General features: G+C 48.2%; 2 protein-coding genes across 4 annotated transcripts in view; one reads left to right on the top strand and one right to left on the bottom strand.

The window, feature by feature from the left end:
• Window positions 1-10,828: 10,828 nt before the first annotated feature.
• FICD (FIC domain protein adenylyltransferase) lies at window positions 10,829-16,496 on the top strand. 2 transcript variants are annotated; one of them, XM_012469150.2, is made up of 3 exons: window positions 10,829-10,914; window positions 12,486-12,844; window positions 13,689-16,496. In XM_012469150.2, exons 2-3 carry the CDS (start codon window positions 12,547-12,549, stop codon window positions 14,762-14,764), a joined length of 1,374 nt encoding a protein of 457 aa, XP_012324573.1. In that variant the 5' UTR covers window positions 10,829-10,914; window positions 12,486-12,546; the 3' UTR covers window positions 14,765-16,496. The 2 variants fall into 2 exon arrangements, with proteins under 2 accessions (XP_012324573.1, XP_064235958.1); XM_064379888.1 differs by lacking the exon at window positions 10,829-10,914 and having other exon boundaries at window positions 10,999-12,844.
• A 1,010-nt stretch (window positions 16,497-17,506) lies between these two features.
• The window catches only part of SART3 (spliceosome associated factor 3, U4/U6 recycling protein), a 39,352-nt gene continuing 34,957 nt past the window's right edge, over window positions 17,507-21,901 (bottom strand). For both annotated transcript variants that reach the window (XM_012469148.3, XM_012469149.2), the window contains exons 16-19: window positions 21,374-21,828; window positions 20,748-20,900; window positions 19,608-19,798; window positions 17,507-18,915 (exon numbers count right to left, since the gene is read on the bottom strand). In XM_012469148.3, the coding sequence (XP_012324571.2) occupies window positions 18,738-18,915; window positions 19,608-19,798; window positions 20,748-20,900; window positions 21,374-21,828 (977 nt within the window). In that variant the 3' untranslated portion in view covers window positions 17,507-18,737. The remainder of the gene's footprint in view (window positions 18,916-19,607; window positions 19,799-20,747; window positions 20,901-21,373; window positions 21,829-21,901) is intronic.

Here is a 21,901-nt window from a genome sequence, read left to right as displayed (position 1 = left end):
CTCTTTCTCCTGCCTATTAATCCTCCACTCCTAAACTCAAAAGGAAAAAGAAAAAGAAAAAGAAAAGAAAAATTGCTACAGTCACTATGGAGAACAGTGTTGCGGTTCCTCAAAAAACTAAAAATAGATATGACGATATGATCTGACAATTTCCCCAGTGGTTACATTTAAAAGAAAGAAAATCAATATATTAAAAAGACATCTCCATTCTGATGTTTACTGCAGCACTGTTGACAATAGCCAGAATAAAAAAATCAACCTAAGTATCTATAAGTGGATGCATGGAGAAAATGTGGTATATACACATAATGGAATATTATTCAGCCATAAAAAAGAATAAGGTACTATCATTTGCAACAACATGAATGATCTGGAGGTCATTCTATTAAGTGAAACAAGCCAGGCACAGAAAGACAAAGATCTCATGTTCTCACTCATATGTGGGAATTTAAAAGGTGGATCTCATGAAATTAGAGAGTAAACTGGTGGTTAACAGAGGCTGGGAAGGGGCAGCGGGGCAGGAGAATGAAGAGAAGTCGATTAATGGGTACACATACGCAGCTTGATAGAAGAAATAAGACCCAGTGTTTCATAGACCACTGGAGTGACTATAGGTTACCGTAATCTATTGTATATTTCAAAATAGCTAGAAGAGAAGAATTTGAATTTTTCTAACATAAAGAAACGACAGTATTTAAGGTGATGGATATCCCAAGTACACTGATTTGATCTTAACAAATTACATGAATGTGTTAAATTATCATGTGTTACCCTGAAACTATGCACATCTATTATTCATCAATTTTTAAAAACAAAAACTTGATCATCTGCAAAGACTCTGTTTCCCAATGAGGTCTCATTCACAGGTCTTGGTGGTTAGGACTTCAACATCTTTTGGGAGGTACAGTTCAACCCATAACACACATTTGCACATAATAGAGTGGTTAACAGCTCCAGATCCTCCTTAATCAGATCAAATCCCAGCTCCACCACTTACAGGCAGATGGCCTGTGACAAGTCACTTCATGTCTCTGAGTTTCGGTTTCCTCATCTGTAAAATGGGTTTCATAACTCTACCTACCTCGTGGGGCATAAAAGGGGCATCAAAGGATTCATCAAAATCATGTACTTGTTCAACCAATGTCGATGGCACTCCTGTGGCCTGCCAGCATCAGGCACTGGGGCTGTAGCTGTGAACAAATGACAAATCCCTGCCCCCGTGGAGCTTATTGAGGACAAAGGGGCTGCAGAGACAGATTATATTTTTTAAAATAGGCTGGGTGTAGTGGCTCATGTCTGTAATCCCAAAGCTTTGGGAGGCTGAGGCAGGAGGATGGCTTGAGGCCAGGAGTTCGAGTCCAGCCTGGACAACATGGTGAAACCCCATCTCTAACAGAAATACAGAAAGGTAGCTGGGCGTGGTGGTACACGCCTCTAGTCCCAGCTACTTGGGAGGCTGAGGCAGGAGAATCTCTTGAGCCCAGGAGGCGGAGGTTGCAGGGAGCCGAGATCGTGCCACTGCACTCCAGCCTGGGTGACAAAGTGAGACCCCATCTCCAACAAGTAAATAAACAAACAAACAAGAAAAATATCTAGGCTAGCAAAGGGCAAAGAGTGAGATTATTTCTACGTGCATCATTCATGGCTGAAAAATTTTAAAATGATGCAAGTGATAGCCTCAGCAAAACATTTGCATGAAGTAAAAGAGGTGGCTGTTAAGTGAATCCCCATAAAAAGAGAGGGAAAAAAAAGATCTGTAACAATGAGATTATCCTAACTCACGGAATGCTCATAACATGGTGCTTGGCACCTGGTAATCTGCTGCTGCTCATGATTATAACTCTCCCGAAACAGGAAGTCACAGGAAGCATGTCCACTCTATGCCAGTGTGAAGCCCAGCCAGGCCAGCCATGCTCCCAAAGGGCCACTTTTCCCACCGCAGTTGCCAAGCAGCCAGGAAGGCTCAAGAAGGAACAAGGAAAGACAGGTTGGTGGCCTCGGAGGAGTCTGCTCCCTTTCATCCATCCCGAGCCTGGCGGGTAATTTTGCAGCTGCACCCTCAGCCAATGAACTGTTCTCAAAGTGCATGGAAACACTGCTGTTGGAAAACTGTGAAGATCCACAGAAGGGCAAGGAAAAAATGCTGAAAGAAGCCAGTCTCCAAAAGCCATTATATTATAGGATTCTATAGGAACAAGGAAAGCCAGGTTGGTGGCCTCGGAGGAGTCTGCTTCCTTTCATCCATCCCGAGCCTGGGGGGGTAATTTTGCAGCTGCACCCCCAGAAACATCCAGAAGAGAAAAATCTATACAGACAGAAAGTAGATTGCCAGGGGCTGAGGGAGGGTGCTCGGGGAGAAACAGGAAATTGCTACTAAAGGGTCTTTGCTTTCTTTGGGGGTAATGAAAATGTTCTAAAATTGGGGTGATGGTTGTACAACCCTGTGAATATATTAAAAACCACGGAATTGTACATTTCAAATGGGAGAATTGTGTGGTATGTGAATTATATCTCAATAAAGCTGTCATTTAAAAAAAAAAAAAAACAGTTGCCTTGGCTCTAAACTTATTTCTCCAGCTCCTCTGAGAATGCCAAATCACTGCCATCTCTCTGATTAGGGCTGAATTCATTTCACAATTATTTTTAAAAGAGTATTTTTTCAACACCTGAAATAGGGCCTTTGATGTCTGTCCAAAGCCCTCCTGGGAATTCTTATCTATTTAAAAGAGGGAATGAGTATTATGAGCTTGGCTTTCTTGGCTAGCCAGGCACCCATGTTAATTTCCACATCTCCACGTTACTATGGCAACAGAGAGCTTACACTGAGAGCTTTTTGGGGGGCATCAAAATGGACTGCAATTTGGACTCAGGGAGGTCCACAGCCCCTCTGCCCAGCAGGCCCCAGACCCTGGCTGCCTTGAATCAGCTGAAACAGAGAAATCAGAGAAGGGGGAGGATGCAGGTTCCACTAGGTCTTCACTCCACCCTGGCCCAAACTGTGTCACCATCCCCATGCAGGAAGAGAAGTGTTAGTCACATCTTTCAGAGGCTGTGATCTAAAACAGCGTATTGAGCACCTGAATCAGTCTCCATGTCAACATGACCATATTTTTAGGCAGGAGTAGGCAGCTCCTCGGGCCAATTAGAGTAGTACAGCTAGAAAGCATTCAGCAAACAGCTGGGAGAAAGGCAGTCAGCCACTAGGAGTCCACGGTTCTCACAGAGGAGTCTCACAAATGCAGAAGCTCCCTGCCTTGGGGTTCCCAAAGAGTCCACCACGTGAGGCCCAGGAGGCCTGAAGTCCATGCTTTCAGGCTGTCAGGCAGAATCATTGAGACTGAGAAGGGAAGAGACAGTGGATGATAGCACAGGGAGCCTCAAAGATGGGCCCCACTGATCCTCATTTCCTGGTGAGCCTTATGTAGCCCCCTCATAAGTTGTACCAAGGTTGATCTGTGTTGTGGCCAATAGAGTACAGCAAAAGGTAAAGTGTGCCTTCTGAAGCTGCATCATAAAAGACATCACACTCTTGGATATTCATGCTGGGGGAAGCCAGCCACCATGCTGAGAGGACACTCAAGCAGTCCTATGGAACAGCCCACATGAGAGGAACTGAAGCCCCCAGCCACCAGCCATGTGAGCCACCTTGGAAATGGAAACTTCAGCACCAGTCAAGCCTTCAGATGATTGCAGCCACACACAACATCTTGACCACAATCTCAAGAAAGTCTACCAGCTAGAATCATCCAGCTAAACTACTACCAGATTGACCTGCACAAAATAATGTAAAGTAAAAAATGTTTGCTGGAGATATCTGTTACACAGCAATGGATTACAGACTAGGGTGGATGCCAGAAATTGTATTGAGATGACTTTATTAAGATTTTTCCTCCTTGCTCCTTCCCTACCCTCAAAGCATTTTTATAGTAGAAGGTGACATGTTAATGGATAGGGAATCTAGAGACTTGGATTTGTATTATGGCTCTGTCCTTAGTTTTTCCACCTCTAAAGCTGAGGAGCTAAAATGTAACCTGAGATCTCAGAAAGCCTAGGGTCTCATGATGGTCAAAACCGTAAGTTTTGAGTCAGGAAGACTGATTGTGAACCCTGGCTCTGCCACTTGCCTGCTGTGTGACCTCGGGCTAATTACCGAATTTCTTTGAGCCTCATTGTCACCTTCTATAAAGTGGGTTTAATAATATCGTCTTCATGGCATTATTATAAAAATTCAGTCAAATACCCTACAAATTACTTAGCACACAGTAAGTGCTCAGTTGTTACCACTACCCAAAATGAGATACCGTGGTGGGTACAATTATTTCCACTTGTAGCTAAGACGCAGGAGGATCAGAGGAGCAGTTAGAGGATTTCATTGGTCTGGAGCAAGGCCCCCATGTGATTGTTTTTCAAGCCCCCCCCCAAATGATTCTTTGAGAAACTCTGTCCTAGAGAAACTTCCACACATGTGCCAAAAAATCATACAAGTATTTCACTACAATCTGTAATAGGGAAAGACTGTAAATAATCCAAATGCCCATCAACAGGTAAATGGGAAATAAATTGTAAATGGAATACTATATAGCACTAGAAAATTAATGAACCAGAACTATGCATATCAGCACGAGCATAAATCTCTAAGACATAATTCTGAACCCAAAAATGCAGAAGGATCCACAGAGTATATATAATGTATAAAAATCTGCAGAACACCATTATATATTATTTATAGTTACATGCTTATGGATAAAAGCAAAAAGCCATGCCTGGGGCTGTAGCACCAAATTCAACATGGTGGTGACCTCTGGGAGGGAGGGAAGGGCATATGAAGGGAAGAAGACCCACGGAGCTTCAGTGCATTGGTGAAATGGTATTTCTTTTTTTTGAGATGGAGTCTTGCTTCATCACCCAGGCTGGAGTGCAATGGTGCGAACTCAGCTCACTGCAACCTCCGCCTCCCAGGTTCAAGTGATTCTCTTGCCTCAGCCTCCTGAGTAGCTGGAATTACAGGTGCATACCACACCCAGTATGCTAATTTTGTACTTTTAGTAGAGACAGGGTTTCAGCATTCGTTCAGGCTGGTCTCAAACTCCTGACCTCGTGATCTGCCCGCCTCAGCCTCCCAAAGTGCTAAGGTTACAGGAGTGAGCCACCGTGCCTGGCCAACATGGTATTTCTTAAACTGGATGGCAGGCACACAAGTGCCCATTACACGGTCAATGCCGTTTGGATGTCTGAAATATTTCATCATTTAAAAATAGATATGGCCAGGTGTGGTGGCTCATGCTTATAATCCCAGCACTTTGGGAGGCTGAGGTTTGAGGATTGCTTGAGCCCAGGGGTTAAAGACCAGACTGGGCAACATAGGGAGACCCCTTCTCTAAAAAAAAATATATATTATTTCAATTAGCCAGTCATGGTGGTATGCATCTGTAGTCCCAGCTACTTGGGAGGCTCAGGCAGGAGGATCACTTAAGCCTAGGAGGTTAAGGTTATAGTGAGCCCAGATCATGCCACTGCACTCCAGCCTGAGTGACAGAGTGAGACCCTGTCTCTACAAAAAAAATAAATTTAAAAATTAGCCAGTCATGGTGGCACACATCTGTAGTCCCAGCTACTTGGGAGGCTGAGGCAGGAGGATCACTTAAGCCCAGGAGGTTGAGACTGCAGTGAGCAGAGATCATGCCACTACACCCCAGCCTGAGTGACAGAATGAGAGCCTGTCCCAAAAATAAATAAATAAATGTGCATAGAGAAATATTGAGCAGAATTTTGAATGTATATATTTTTTTCTTTTTTTGTGGATTCTCTATCTGTAATGATCTCATGTTGTTTTTAAGAAATAAAATAGTTGTTTAACAAGTGAAAGCAGTTATATTTCATTTTTTGCAAAAGTATCACTTCCCCAAATGATTTGCTCTGAAAACAGCACCCATCTGCATGTCTGAGTTTTGAAATATTGCTGATTTGAGACCATATGACCTGAGAAACATCCTGAGGCCAGAGCACAAGCCTTTAGCTCAGGGACATTCATATGGGTGTCCCCCAAACCCTGTTTCTTGGTGATGCCTTAACTGGGTTTGACCCCACCAGGTATGTCTTAAAAGGAGAATTAATCAGTAGTCAGGGAGAAGGGCTGCTGGGCTCTCTTTTTCAGCCACAGAATTAAGTTAGAAGGAGAAAAAAAAATCCAGGGGTGGGGAAGATGAGAGAAGTGAAGAAGCAAGAACAGGTGTGGTGTGTTTTCTTTGTAATGAAGTTGAGTCATTCTGCAGCCAACTCAATACCATGCAGCCTGAAGCCAGGGAGTTTTGTTTTTCCTAAGCAATGGAATCCGACTCTGCCAGCAAGAAGCGTTTGACTGCTGTTCCTTAAACATGCAGAAGGTTTTTTTTGTCTTGTTTTGTTTTGCATAATGGACACATTTCCCATGCAGCCACTTTCCGGGTTCTTTGTCATGTGTCAAGGTAAGCGGTTAGAAAACTCCTCCGTGGGCCACAGGGAGGCAATTTTCACCTAATACAGAATGCTTAAGATGGAGAAAGCCAACTTTTCAATATCGCTTTAGGGACCATATTTTGTGCATTCACCACAGCTGAATGCAGACAAAGTCAAGAGTTAAAATTGAGCGTAATCTGACGAGATTGAACAAGGGAAGTGATGGTAAGTGAATTACTGCCCTCTGGTGGCCACACACAGTAATGGGCTCATTTTGCTGTATAGTCCTTTGAGTCTTCCTGTGTTCCGTGCTATCTTCCACTACCCTCTACAAAGGGGTTACAATCTGGCAATCATGGAAAGTCAGCCGGCAGGCATGCCAATTGCCTTAAAATCTGGACATACAGCCGGGCGCGGTGGCTCTCGCCTGTAATCCCAGCACTTTGGGAGGCCAAGGCGGGCAGATCACGAGGTCAAGAGATCGAGACCATCCTGGCCAACATGGTGAAACCCCATTTCTACTAAAAATACAAAAAAAATTAGCGGAGCGTGGTGGTGCACACCTGTAGTCCCAGCTACTCGAGAGGCTGAGGCAGGAGAATTGCTTGAACCCAGGAGGTGGAGATTGCAGTGAGCCAAGACTGTGCCACTGCACTACAGCCTGGGCGACAGTGTGAGACTCCATCTCAAAAAGAAAAAAAAAAAAAATCTGGAGATACTGCTTAAAAATCTAGGCTTCACATTTCTTTTGAAAAATTGAAAACTCTGTCCACTTTTAGACTGCATCCCAGCTAATAAATATGGGTTAGACCTGAGAAGCTGCTGCCCACTTTAGACAAGGCATGTGCCCTCAAATCTGCCACACTCCCCCCCACATTGTCTCATGGTCAGGCAGTTTTACTCATTAGCAGTTCCCTCATTGCTTCTGGATTTACTACTCGCACCCTAAGCTAATTAAAGAGCTAACAAAGACAGGAAGGTGCCTTTAGAAGCAGACAATTACATTGCTTTATGCCTGGGTGTGGACAGAGGTCCACAAGTCTCATAATACCCAGCTCAGAGAGGATAAGTGACTTGTTCAAGGTCACCCAGCTAGCAAGCAGTGGGCCTTGCATTTGAACGCACATCTGTCTCACCCCAGAGCGTCACTGTTTTCTAATGTACCAACTGTCACCCATAAGTTGGCTGCATACCAGGCCCTCCTCTGGGGAAGGTTTTTACAATGACATTACTAATTGGGCCATCAGGAAGTGCAATTCAGAGGACTCCAAGAGAAAAATATTCATGACCTTTGTTGAAAAGATTAAAAACAAGAATAATCACCACCCTGATATTGTTCCTTAAAAACTGTGGTTCTGGCTGGGCACAGTGGCTCAAGCCTGTAATCCCAGTACTTTGGGACGAGGCAGGCAGATCACTTGAGGTCAGGAATTGAAGACCAGCCTGGGCAACATGGTGAAACCCCGTGTCAATTAAAATGCAAAAAAATTAGCAGAGTGTGGTGGCACACGACTGTAATCCCAGCTACTCAGGAGGCTGAGGCAGAAGAATCGCTTGAACCCAGAAGGTGGAGATTGCAGTGAGCCAAGATCATCCCACTGTACTCCAGCCTGGGCGACAGAGCAAGACTGTCTCAAAAGAAACCAAAAACCTCTATGGTTTGTCCTGCTGCAGGTGTTTCATGCTCATTACTACCAAATTGCTTGAGCATCTACTCAGTGCCATGCTCTGTGCTGGGAGCTGGGAGCTGTAAATGCTGTGGGGGGTGCAGGGGACAGTTACAAGATATGAACAAGGGGCCCAACAGACAAGGGCCAAAGCTGCTTGCTCCTCACCTTGCAGTGTCCCCAGTGGTGTCCTTCATGACAGCATGACCCTGGTCATCAGCCCCAACTCTGCCCTGGGCGCAGACACTTTGTTCCGTGCTGTGGATCAGTGGCTTCCTAAACTGGAATCAAAACAAGACCTACACAAGGTGCAATGGGGGTCTCTCCCTGGTGGGTGGAGCAGCCTGCAGCTCTGGCCATTTCTTCTGTGGATAATAAAGCAGCAATGACTTGGTGTCATCTAGAAATAATTACAACAGCTGATCTGTATCAAGAGTTTGCTCTGAGGACAGGTGTGGTGGCTTACGCCTGTAATCCCAGCACTAGGAGGCCAAGGTGGGTGGATTGCTTGAGCCTAGGAGTTTGAGAACAGCATGAGCAACATAGCAAAACTCCATTGCTACTTAAAAAACAAAACAACAGCCAGGCATGGTGGTGGGCACCTGTAATCCCAGCTACTCAGGAGGCTGAGGCAGGAGAATCGTTTGAACCTGGGAGGCGGAAGTTGCAGTGAGCCGAGATTGCACCATTGCACTGCAGCCTGGGTGACAAGAGCAAAACGCTGTCTCAAAAAAAAAAAAAGTTAGCTGGCATGCGCCTGCAGTCCCAGCTACTAGAGAGGCTGAGGTGGGTGAATCCACTGAAGCCCAAGAGATGGAAGTAGCAGTGAGCCAAGATCACACCACTGCACTCCAGCCTGGGCAACACAAAGAAAGAGAGAGAGACTCAGAGAGAAAGAAAGAGATGAAAGAAGAAAGAAAGAGAAGGAAGGAAGGGAGGGAGGGAGGAAAAATAACAAACAAGGGAGGGAGGGAGGGACGGAGGAAGGGAAGAAAGGGGAGAAAGACAGTTTGTTCTGTGCCAGATGTATAGAATCTCATTTCACCCTCCCATAAAACCCTGGGAAGAGTTAATATTATCACATTGTGTGCAGTTTACAGAAAAGCCTAAACAGATAATCAACAGGATCAAGTCACTTGCTGAGTGTGATTCAGTTTGCAAGTGACAGAGCTGGGATTTGAACCCAGGGCTGTGTGACTCCCAACAGTGACACCCACAGCTACCACCCAGCCCTGCCTCTAAGGGCATGCCACAGAAGAGGTCAGATCTCAAAGCATCAAGCCTTCTGCAAATCCTGAACTGGATGCCAAAAGCAAGCTAGGCTGTTTGTCCCCATTTTACAAGTGGGGACAGTGAGGCTAGGAGTACCGTGCCCAAGGTCACACAGAGAGTAAATGGCAAAGTCTGATTCTGAGCCCAGGTCTCTCTGACTCCCCAAAATCTGAACTGCTAACTTCTTAATGCTTAGCGTTTCTGGGGCACCTCCCTAGATATTTAATTTCAGTATTTGTGGATTAAGATGGAGGTTTCCATTCTCTGCTTCAAGGAGAAAATTTCTCTCTGGGAAACCAAAAGAACTAGCCAGGTCCTTCTGGAGAGTATGCAAATTACAAAGTCAGGAAGGATTGAGCAAGGTGGCTCACATCTGTAATCTCAGTGCTTTGGGAAACCGAGGTGGGAGGATCACTTGAGGTCAAGAGTTCGAGACCAGCCTGGGCGTATTAGCAAGACCCTGTCTCTACAAAAAATAAAAAATCAAGGCCAGGCGCGGTGGCTCATGCCTATAATGCCAGCACTTGGGAGGCCGAGGCGGGCGGATCACAAGGTCAGGAGTTCTAGACCAGCCTGACCAACATGGTAAAACCGCATCTCTACTAAAAATACAAAAATTAGCCAGGCATGGTGGCGCGCACCTGTAGTCCCAGCTACTCAGGAGGCTGAGGCAAGAGAATCACTTGAACCCGGGAGGCGGAGGTTGCAGTAAGCCGAGATTGTGCCACTTCACTCCAGCGTGGGTGACAGAGCGAGATTCTCTCTCTCAAAAAAAAAAAAATCAGAAATAAGAAAATTCGCCGGGCTGTGGTGGCGCACACCTGTAGTCCCAGCTACTCGGGAGGCTGAGGTGGGAGGATCGCTTGAGCCCGGGAGGTGGAGACTGCAGTGAGCTGCACTCCAGCCTGGGCAACACCACGAGACCCTGTATTTTAAAAGAAAAAAATAAGATTTTTAAGTCAGGGAGGAAAAGACAGAGGGAAAGAGAAGGAAGAAGGCGACAAACCCAGCAGCATGGGGTGGGGGCTAAGAACAGGGGCTGCGCAGTCACGGAAGCTAACAGGGTGAAGGCGTGGATAGCATCAGCATCTTCATTTCACACCCGGGAAAACTGAGGCACACGACAGCGGCTCCGGGACGAGGAGACCCGAGGAAAGGACCGCCGAGGAACTTCGAGTTTCCGGGCTCGCCAATCAGCGCGCCCCAGATTCCCGCATCTGCTCCTCCCGCCAGTGGCCTAGGCCCCGCCCCTCCCGCTGCTTATTGGCTGCTACACGAACGAGACAAACGCAAGCGACAACCAATGGGAGTGGCCCACGGCGCGTCTTTCCCGGGGAAGCAGACGCGGACGCGGGAACCCGGAAATGCGAGGGAAGGACAATTGGGGAAAGCCAATCCGCCGCGACGAGGGCAGCGGGCTGTTCAATGGCGAGTCGCCGAGGGCGGGGCCGGAGGCCGGCGGCGAAGGAGGAACCGGGAGCCGGCGGCCTCGGAGCTGGGAGCGCGGGGAAGGCGGTTGGGGTTCTGACGGCCGCGCGCGGTGAGAAGGGGGCAAGCGCGAGGGGCTCGAGAAGACGAAGTCGGGAAGGGTGTGGCGGGGCCGCGAGCCCTGGGCGGGGTTCAGGAAGCGGAGGCTCCGCAGTCTTGGAGGGGACTTAGACCGGTCCCCTCCCCTCTCCGGGCCTCAGTTTCTCCCTTTCCAGGAAAGTGAGGGGGAGAGATTCGCGCCTTCCCTAATGCACTTCTTCCCCGCACACACCCCTGGCTCCGGCGAACTGCCCCTTGCCTGTACAGCCCCGTCCAGGAGCCTGTCCTTCAGGAAGCCCTCCCAGACCCCTGGACCTGCGCAGCACGTCAAGCGCACCCCTATTAAAGCGCACCCTAAGCCATTTCACATGTTCTGTGGCAACTAGCCAGGCTCCCCATAAGACTCTGAACCCCGTGATCCATCAGTCATTCCCGAGTCAGGACCAGCCCAGAGCAGGTGCACAGGCCCTGCCTAGCAATAAGGTGGAGGTTGTGACCTGGGGACTGGGTGCAGGGGCCCTGGGGTTTCCTTCCAAACGCCTCTGTTTACCTCCTGTGGACCTTCTGGAATTTAACTTATGCTTTCTGTGCCTTGATTTCCCTTGTCTGTAAAATGGAGTTAGGGGTAGCTCTTCCTTCATAGGGTGGTGGCATGAGGGTGAGATGAGGCAATGAATGCGTGGCCAGTACATAGCTCAGTGCCCAGCACACTATAGTTGCCTAATAAGTGCTTATTTTTAGCATAATGTTTGCATACCTGGCCTCCCTCCACTCCCACTGCCAGCCCCAAGCACATACAAGCCCCCTTGTCACTGAGGCCAAGCTCTGTGGCCCACAGCCTGAGTTCCTTTCAAGGTGCTCCAACTGCTCATCCTCTTGGTGGTGTCCCTTCTGTATAGGCCAGGAACGGAAGGCCCAAGAGGGGAAGGGCACTGTGGGCGCTTTGGATGAATATCAGGGTGAGGGCAGTAAATGAGGCCACCCAGCAGTTGTGCTTATCAAAGATTGGGTGTCAGAACGGCTGTGGCTGATCCGCTTCTGTGTATGTCTGTCATTTGCGTCCCAAATGTTTGGACATACGTCCCCAAACCCAGTGTTTGTGATCAGAAGCCACAGGGATGTGTGGTAAAGGGGGATCACTTTAGAGTCGTGAAGTTCCTGAGTTCAAGTCCTAAGGCTGTCACTTGCTCACGGTGTGACTTTGGGCAAGGGACTTCACCTCTCTGAACTTCAGTTCCCTCACCTGGAGAGTGGGGTGAAAACATCAGCTCAAGTCACTGTTGAAGATTGCAGGAGGTGGCCTGCGTGAGGCGTTTGGTGCTGAGCACAGGGCCTGGACTGTGGCAAGTGTTCGATACTTGTTGGACCACAGTAGAGTTATTTTCACAGTCACACTGCCCGGGAGGTGGCCCCAGTCCTTCCAGCCTGGCCCGCCTCTGGTGAGATCCACTCCTTGCCTTGTCCCCACACCCCCATCTCTCTAGAGAGCTAAAAGTGCAGGAAGTCGCCAAGCCCATCTTCCGGCTGAAGTCATGCCACATCCTGAACGTGTCTGTTTCTCCTGCAACTCTTGGCTCCTTGCAGATCCTGCTCCCTCTCAGCCACCTGTGGACATGCGCAAGGGGCCCACTCCTGAGTCCAGACGATGCTCATGCCGATGGCTTCAGTGATGGCGGTGACTGAACCGAAATGGGTCTCGTTCTGGGGCCGCTTCCTGTGGGTGACACTGCTGAGCATGGTGCTGGGGTCCCTGCTGGCCCTGCTGTTGCCGCTGGGGGCTGTGGAGGAGCAGTGCTTGGCTGTGCTCAAAGGCTTCTACCTGCTCAGGAGCAAACTGGACGGGGCGCAGCATGCCACCACCAGGTGCACCAGCCCATCTACAGAGCTCAGCGTCACCTCCAGGGACGCGACGCTGCTGGTGGTCAAGACCAAGGCCTCTCCAGGTAAGACAGACTGGCCGTCTTCCTCAATGCTCGTAGACATTTATAGAATGTGTGCCATGTCTTGTGTGCAGGGCAGGGTATCGTGAACAAGTCAGCTGTGAGCTCCCAGTATTAACAAGCTGACAGGTGACTGAGAGTGTCATGATTGTGGTCATGGGGAAGCACAAAGGGCTGTAGGGGCATACCAGGAAGGCTCCCTGGAAGAGGTGACACCTGAGCTGGGACCCAGTTATAAGTAGTAGTCATCCAAGGAGAAGGGCATCCAAGGAAAAGACCTCCAGGCAGAGACCAGAGGGTAGGAGAGAGTCTGGGGGCATTCGAAGAACTAAAGGAAGTTGAATGTGTGGGGCTGATCCTCACAGGTGGCCAAGGGGCCAGGACAGAAGGGCTTGGGCAAGAGCAGCCTCCCCACTTCCACCAGGAGTTCTCTGTGGTGGGGACTGACATAGGCATTGTCAGATGGTGGTGGCATCCCTGGCCTCTCCCATGAGATGCCTGTAGCACCCCTACCACCTCCCCAGTTATGACAACTAACCAGGTCTCCAGCTGTCACCAAATGTCCCCTGGGACGCACAATCAAACCACTGGGTTAAAAGAGTGAAAGAACAGTCCCGGATGGTGAAGCCCCCAGGGTCTAGGAAGAGTGGGGAGTTGTTAACACCTTTGGGCCTGCAGAGCAGGGAACCTGTGTCACCAGCACAGGTCGAGCTGGAGATGTAGGAGAGGGTCTACATTGGGAGCTGTGGCCAGTGGGAAAGGTCCAGCACACCAGCACAGGTGACAGCCCCCTCAATGTCCTCTGCCCCCTACCCTCCCTGACAGCACTTCTTTGGTTCTCTTCCAGCAGGTAAGTTGGAAGCCAGAGCCGCCCTGAACCAGGCCCTGGAGATGAAGCGCCAGGGCAAGCGGGAAAAAGCCCAAAAGCTCTTCATGCACGCCCTCAAGATGGACCCGGACTTTGTGGACGCACTCACCGAGTTTGGCATCTTCTCGGAGGAAGACAAGGACATCATCCAGGCAGACTACTTATACACCAGAGCACTGACCATCTCGCCCTACCATGAGAAAGCGCTGGTCAGCCGTGATCGGACGCTGCCACTTGTGGAGGAGATCGACCAGAGGTATTTCAGCATCATCGACAGCAAGGTGAAGAAGGTCATGTCCATCCCGAAGGGGAACTCGGCTCTGCGCAGGGTCATGGAGGAGACCTACTACCATCACATCTACCACACGGTGGCCATCGAGGGCAACACCCTCACCCTCTCAGAAATCAGGCACATCCTGGAGACACGCTATGCTGTGCCCGGGAAGAGCCTGGAGGAGCAGAACGAGGTCATCGGCGTGCACGCGGCCATGAAGTACATCAACACGACGCTGGTTTCGCGCATCGGCTCCGTCACCATCAGCGACGTGCTGGAGATCCACAGGCGGGTGCTGGGCTACGTGGACCCCGTGGAAGCCGGCAGGTTTCGGACGACACAGGTCCTGGTTGGACACCACATCCCTCCCCATCCGCAGGACGTGGAAAAGCAGATGCAGGAGTTCGTACAGTGGCTCAACTCGGAGGATGCCATGAACCTGCACCCGGTGGAGTTTGCAGCCTTAGCCCATTATAAACTCGTTTACATCCACCCTTTCATTGATGGCAACGGGAGGACCTCCCGCCTGCTCATGAACCTCATCCTCATGCAGGCAGGCTACCCACCCATCACCATCCGCAAGGAGCAGCGGTCCGAGTACTACCACGTGTTGGAAGCTGCTAACGAGGGCGACGTGAGGCCTTTCATTCGCTTCATCGCCAAGTGTACTGAGACCACCCTGGACACCCTGCTTTTCGCCACGACTGAGTACTCAGTGGCACTGCCAGAAGCTCAGCCCAACAACTCTGGGTTCAAGGAGACGCTTCCTGTGAAGCCCTAACCCTAGAAACCCTCCCTCAGTGACAAAAGATGTCCCGAGGTAGGGGGAAAAAAACAAAAAACAGCATTTCTAGAAACCTAGTCACTTCCCAAAGCAAAAGGAGAAACATTACCTCCAAATGTTGTTTTAGTTAAAAAAAGAAAAAAAATTAAGTTATTAAGTCTTGTCTCTAAAATAACTTATAATTCAACCAGGCTATTTATTTTCTTCTTTGGAGTAAGCTAGTCAGTGTTGTGTAGTGTCTGCTGTGTCTTGCTGGTGGCCGTGCTTTAGGGGCAACAGTGCTGCCATGTGACCAGAACACAGGTTCTGGAGCAGAATTTGCACTAAGGTGGAGGAGCAGCCAGGAGGTGTGGGACAGAGCCCAGAGGCAGACATCACTCCACGTGCTGCTCTGAAACAGGCTGAGAGGTTTCATGACTGCAACTGGAAGGTCGGACCCTGGTCGCAGCTGAAAGAAGTGGTTGAAAGCTGCTTTCTCGAGGTTTAGATTAGTGGTGACTAACTTCCAAGCAAACTGCATAGAGAAAATGAATGCTGACGCTCCTAGTTCAATCCCTACTTACCTCCAGGAAGACTTTTTGAGCCATGGTTTGCAAACTTTTAGTGCCAGTGGCTATTTTTCCATATTGAGACTATTTTTCTAATTAAGAATGGGGGTAGCCATAAAGAGCTGTCTGTGGGCAGGGGAAACACAGGGAGATGGCCCATTTGGTTTTCATTGGGTATCAGTGCTTTTCTCGCACTTCATTTGTAGCAACTCAGGCCAGATGTTTTCGTTTAAAAGTTCTCTGGGCTCGTCCTTCCAACTGTGTCGTGCTGTAAACCAGGTGTTATGTGAGTAAGCACCTGCCCTCACTCCCCTGCCTGAGTTTTCTGTAGGTAGATGTTGAAGAACCTATCTGAGAAAACAAGTGCCACGTGGACACCTAGTAAGCATTTTTGATGATAATGAATTAGAGCACCAGTTTCTACTGAACAGAGCAAAAACCTTCAGCCACAGCCGGGCTATGTCCGTTTGGTCCTGGAGTTTCATCTACTTACTGCCTGGACCCCCACCTTCCATGGCCTTTGCTCTGTCCTGTGTACCCCTGGGGAGGCAGAAGAGATTGCCTCAGAGTGGCCTTATTTTTCTCGTGACTTGTGAAATGATGCAGTGCTCTGTGTAATATGGCCAAGCTTCCAAGCTGTCATCCTATGGAAGTAGAATCTTCTCTTTCAATCATATGGCGCAGGTGCCAATATGACTGCTGCTATTTAGTCAGAGTGGTGGAAGTCACTGGGTCCCCTTCCCAGTGATGGAGCCCATGACGTCTAACACTGTACTGCACTTTGCCAGTGTGTGAGTGATAGTGAATATGCAGTGTTATCTTTGATTTGGGAATTCAGTTCCTGACAGTAATGAGGCCACTGCTCTAACAGTTTATACAGTTATTCAGTTGTATAAATAGCACATTCAGAGTAGTTTCTGAAAGGTCAAGAAAAATAAGTGAGAAGATACATGAAATGGCTCCAAATGATTAGTCAAACCTTTATAAAATGTTTTCATACTCTCATGCTGCCAGACGTACTTCTTACACTCTTCTCGTCTTGGTTGTATAAGCACACCAAAGTCTGACAGATGAGCTTGCTTTCTACTCAAGAGCAAGAGAATTTGCACTTTAGCTATATGTGAAGGATATTATTTTAACAAATTCCCGATTCTAATAAAGAAGTTATTTTATTACATGAATCCCTGAGACTCTGCTGTCTTATTTGGGAGGTGTTCCCATCTGTCCTAAGGGCAATGAGGGTATTCTGACCTTTAGCCTTATTCATACCACCATTCTGGGGGAGCAACAGATCCAAGATGGTGATTTCCACGAGCAAGTGAGCCAGAAGTTGGAAAACCCACCCACCTAGGTGGATAAGGATGAATTACTGATTTTCTTGTTTTTTATTTTTTTTAGTAAGACAAGTAACTGAAGTAGTTCCTGAGGTTTCTATTTACCATCAGTTCTGGATTTTCTAGGGAAAACACACAAACCCACTCATATGATCCTGGAAATACATTTGTACAACAGTAAACCCCAAACCTAAATGGGGTTCTGCTCAAGCCTGAAAAAGTTTGTCCCTGTAACAAGCCGGGGTTGACATCTGCAAGTATGACATTAAGGTCAGAATATTGGCCGCAGGCAAGAAAGCCAGTTAATGTGAAACAGCAAAAAGTAGGGCCACACTCACCCACAGTGATAGTCAGGGCTCTTCATGTGTCAGGCCCCCAACCATGAGGGCTCCCTCTGAGCTACCCAAATCATCGCACCAGCTGAATGGCCTTCCAAGCAGCATCACAGAGAACACTGCGGGAAGAACGCGTGGGACAGCAAAGGCTCTTGCTGCTGCCAATAGCCACTGCTTGAATTTAATTCAGAAGTAAAGCCTAGTAAAAAGTTTTGTGTAAGAAAGAGATGGAGGCGAACCTACATTTTAAAAGACTTAACGAGGCTTACCAACCAATGATAATTTATAGGGAGGAGAGCTGACATTTATAGGAAGCTGGAAAATTTGAGTGGACAGTTGATGACATTAAGGGATTACCACTAATATTTCTATGAGTGAAGGCCTTTCAGTCCTGAGACACCTGCCACAACATTACTGGACAATCACGATGACATCTGGAACATGCCTAAAAACAACAGAAGGTGAAGGGGAGACAGACAGACAGGAAGAGGGGCTGGGAGCTGAGGAATGCTAGAAGCCGAATGGTAGGCACATAGGAGTTTATTATACTGTTCTGTCTACTTTTTAATAGGTTATATTAAAAAATGTTAAGTTAAAAAAAATATAGAAAAGCCCGACTGATGCACAAAAACTTAACAGATAAATGAGGAGTTGATTCCCATGACATATACAAGGATTCCCTGACATCTTTCTCCAGACTGTGTAAATAAAGGAAGCTTCCCCTACTGAACTGGCAATGCTGTTTTCAAAGCAATAAATATTATTTGATAAAAGATGTGAAGTAAAAAAGCTCATAAGTTCCAGTGTCAAACTGCTATAACCTAAATTGTGTAACACTGAAGACACATCACAGCTGAAATAATTTAAATCAAAGTGACAATGAGATTTGACTTAACAAAAGTTCTATTTACACATCCATTAGGTAAAGCAAGGTACACCCACTTCAAAACACATCCATATGTGAATGCACATCTGAGTACCGTTCAGCAAGAAGTTTTTAAGAGAACTTCAGTTTAATAAAGCTAAATGGGGAGAAGTGAAGTTTGCATTTAACATGGTATTAAACAAAACCAAAGGGCTGAAACTCATGTTTAGACAACACAGGTCACTAATCACTAAGCAAAGAAAACAGTCCACAGCAGGTGGCACAAATAATTCCTATACAAATGTTGCAAATATTCTGCTTTAAGGAAACAAAACAATGGTTGACGTGTCATTTACAAATACAGAATATAAAAATGCACAGCCCCCTTGAACAAAAATCCAGCAAATGTTTTTAGATGACTTCCCTCAGACCCACCCCCACATTAGGCCATTCTGGTGAATTACTAGCATCTGCCATTTCATCTTTTAAAAGAATGATGGGCACATGTGCTGTCCAGGGTGGAAGACAAGTGTCATATAAAAAGGGGCCGGAGCTGGCCAGAAACATTTGGACAAGTACGTCTCAAAAACTCTGAGTTCTAGTTTCGCTTCTGTGCCTCAGTCTTGAAGATACAAAAGCCTCTTAGGACACCACATCCTGGGCCCAGCCTGCAGCGTGGTCACTTTTCTGCCACTGCCCTCAATATGAGGGAGCACTGAAAGGCTCTTGACTTAGGGCCTCTTCCCCTTTCTGTGAAGCAGAGGAGCCATCTGTGGTTGCGAGTGGGCAGCACACCGGGCCTGTCCATCCCCAGTGCACTGGTGGGTAGTGTGGGTGGTCCTCTGGGCCAGAGTGAAGTAAGGCATTTCCTGTCTCCCAGAGTCCCGTTCACTTTCTCAGAAACAGCTTGGCAAAATCGGCATTGGACATCTTGGGTGCCTCGGTGGCTGGTGGGGTGGCAACTGCAGGAGCCGGGGCAGGGCCGTTCTCGGCCTGAGGAGCTGCAGCACTTGGGCGCTGCAGGGCACGAGGCAGTAGAGCCAGCTGCGTCCTTCCCTTCCCCCTCCTAGAAGAGCAAACACTTAATGGACCTTTTGAAGCAACAATTTGTGGCCCCTGGTTTATTTGTGAAAATAAGCCAAGACAGTTTTAATATAACCAGAAGTTAAAAAGTAAAAAAAAAAAAAGGATTAGACAATCCTTGCCTCCTTAATTCTGGCTATTAAGTAAAAACTGCTTCAACAAACTTGACGTTGTTCAGTTTTGGCAAAGATCAACCCTGAGCACCAGTCACACTCAGAGCGGATCAGAGTGACTATCACCTCTCAGACCTCACCAGTCACCCAGCAATTCCGCTATCTCCTCCTCATCCCTATCAGGAAAAAAGCACAGCTTATGTGGATCATAGCTAGGGCTGCAGACTGGCACACACATGGGTATGAGATTTTGTTTTAAACACATAGATCCAATTGGCAAAGGGGATTTTAAAATAATCACTGCCTTTAGTTCTGTCTGAAATAAATGACGAAGTGTAAATTGGCGAATATCAGGCAGGGGTCACTGCCTAGGCTTGCACCCTCCCTGGACCTGCTCTGGACACCTTGCTCCAGTGGAACCACAGTGATTACCACAAGAACAGCAGGTCTTGGCTTTTCTGTCCTAACAGGAAGCTAATTCATCTTGGTTAATCCCACCATGGTCCATGAACTGGTGCCAGCCAGGGTGAAGTCTGCACTAATCTACTGTGCAAGCACTTACGCTCCGTATGTCTGCGGTGAAGGCATGGGGCCACCTGGTGCCTTCCTGGCCTCTGGCTTCTCTGGAACCTTCCTCTGAGGAGGGTTGCTGATTGCCACTTTGATGACATTCTCTTTGATAGTCATGCCATCCATCTTCATCACAGCCTGCGACGCCTGGGATTCATTTTCGTACTCCACGTAGGCCAGGCCCTGGAAGAGGCAAGATCCAGAACCAAGTCAGATCCTGCAGACCCAGGATGCAACCTCCTCCCGCAGGGCAGGCGCTGGGCCTCCTCCTGGAGACCAGCAGACCAGGACACAGCAGACGCCCCACCAACAGATTACCTTTCCCACCACCGCATCCTCTGTCTACAGGCTTATTTCCCCACCCTCCTCTCCTTCCCTATTGCTGTTAGGCAGTGTAACTTCAGATAACACTTTCAAGTTCAGTACACCTTGTACGTGCTGCGGAAGTAGAAAGAAAGAAGGAAACAGACAGATGGACCAGTATAAATCCAGCAAATAAACCAAGAGGTGGATGGAACACAGGGCGAGCAGCCCAGGTGCCCAGGTGAGCCCTCGTGTTTCTGTGCCCTTACACCCCCCCGCCCATTTCATCCTCTTTTTCTCTCCATTAACCTGGATAAAGGGGAGGTAAAGTGGGCAGTGGGTAGACAGTAACACAAAACCACTTACTACTCAAAATGGGGCACAAAAGGACTTAGCAGGAGACTGGGAGGCAAGAAGGAAGGACATGAGAAGACGTACTGCAATGGAGGGACTCGAGGGGCCTGGCTGGAGGCCCCAGGGAAAGAGACGCCTGGGACAGAGGGAGGAGGCTGCACAAGGTGCCCACCCCAAAGCCTGTGTGCTGCTGGTCACAGGGCTTCCCTCAAGCCCCACAGCAAGGAGCCAGAGTATGGTGAATTCATGATCATCTATTTCCAAGTGCCTTATTCTTTTTAGTACAATTAACTACAAACAGGTTAATCTAACTCCAAATATAAGCAGAGCTAAGTGTGCAGATCTTTCTGTTAAAATAACTTTTGTTTCTCAGCAGATGAACTAGGGACCCTAAAGGTAAATAATCTTTGAACAGATACAGAAACGAAGTTTGCCTGAGCCTTGAAGAAGAGGCACAATCTGCTCTAACACTGACCTTTGGTTTGCCAGCCCGGTTGGTGACCAGCCTGAGGTCCTTCACGGTGCCATGAGCCTTACAGATTTCCTCTAGTTCCTCTTTAGTGCAGGAGAAAGGCAGTCCCGAGATGAATAGCTTGTGTTTCTCCAGAGAAGTGCTGTACCTGAATACCTATAAGAAGGAAGGGAGAAAAAAACCATGATTCGAGGCCTGACCCAGCTCACCTGACTCCTCTGACACCAGCCTTGTCCCCAGGAGCACGCCCAGCCAGGCAGACCAGAGCCAAGCCATGCTGAAGCTTGTTAACAGAGCCACCAGGGTGAGTCACTTAACCTCTCTAGCCTCCATGTCTTCCTCTGTAAAATGGCAAGAATAAAAGTGGCCACAGAGTCTGATAAGGATTCAATGAGGTGACATACATAAAACATATTTAGCTCAGTCTCTTGTCACTACCAAGCACCCAGCGGCAAGTACCCATGCCATGAGTCCTCAGTCAACCAGCTCAGGATGGACCTTGGCTCACAAGGAAGTTTAGATCCGAACAGAGCATAAAACTTCTGTGTATATCCTAAATATCACTGCTGCAGGAAGAAAGTCCCTAAGCAACCACAGATACAAGGCATTCTGTTTTTCCATAAACCTACCTTAAAATCAGGGTTTTTGCTCTTATCCACACAGGGGGAAACAAACATTGGCCTCCCTTCTACACTTTTACGGTCCATCTCCAGTGCCTGAAGGGCTGATTTCTCTTCTTTAAACTCCACATAGCAGTAGCCTCGGAAATCCCCGCGGTTGCTGAAGATGGGTCGGATCTGGACCACCTCCCCACAGGCCTCGAAGAGCGGCCTGAGCTTCACGTCCGGCTCCTGCATGCTGTAGGGCAGGTTGCTGACAAAGACGGTGATGCTGTCCTTGCTGCTGTCGTGCAGCACCTTGGGCATGTCCCTCTTCAGGGAGGCTGCCTTCTCCTTCTGCTTCGAAGGGGGTTCCACATCTAGAACGGCACATTTCCCAGCGGGCCCTGGTGCTGATTCCACGTTTTGTGTTTCTCCAGCTGCAGGGATGCTGTTCTCGACCCGTCTGCGTTTGGAAGGCTGCTCTACAGGTTTTCAAAAGAAAAGTACCCTTGGTTAACCGTTACCTCTCTTCAGGGAGCTTGAACAGAGGTGTGA

Source organism: Aotus nancymaae, unplaced genomic scaffold (genome assembly GCF_030222135.1).
Source record: "Aotus nancymaae isolate 86718 unplaced genomic scaffold, 86718_ANA_hifiasm-v0.15.2.pri h1tg000021l, whole genome shotgun sequence".
Classification (NCBI taxonomy): domain Eukaryota; kingdom Metazoa; phylum Chordata; class Mammalia; order Primates; family Aotidae; genus Aotus; species Aotus nancymaae.
The sequence above is the reverse complement of the archived record's forward strand: the minus strand, read 5'-3'. Positions and strand labels throughout refer to the sequence as shown.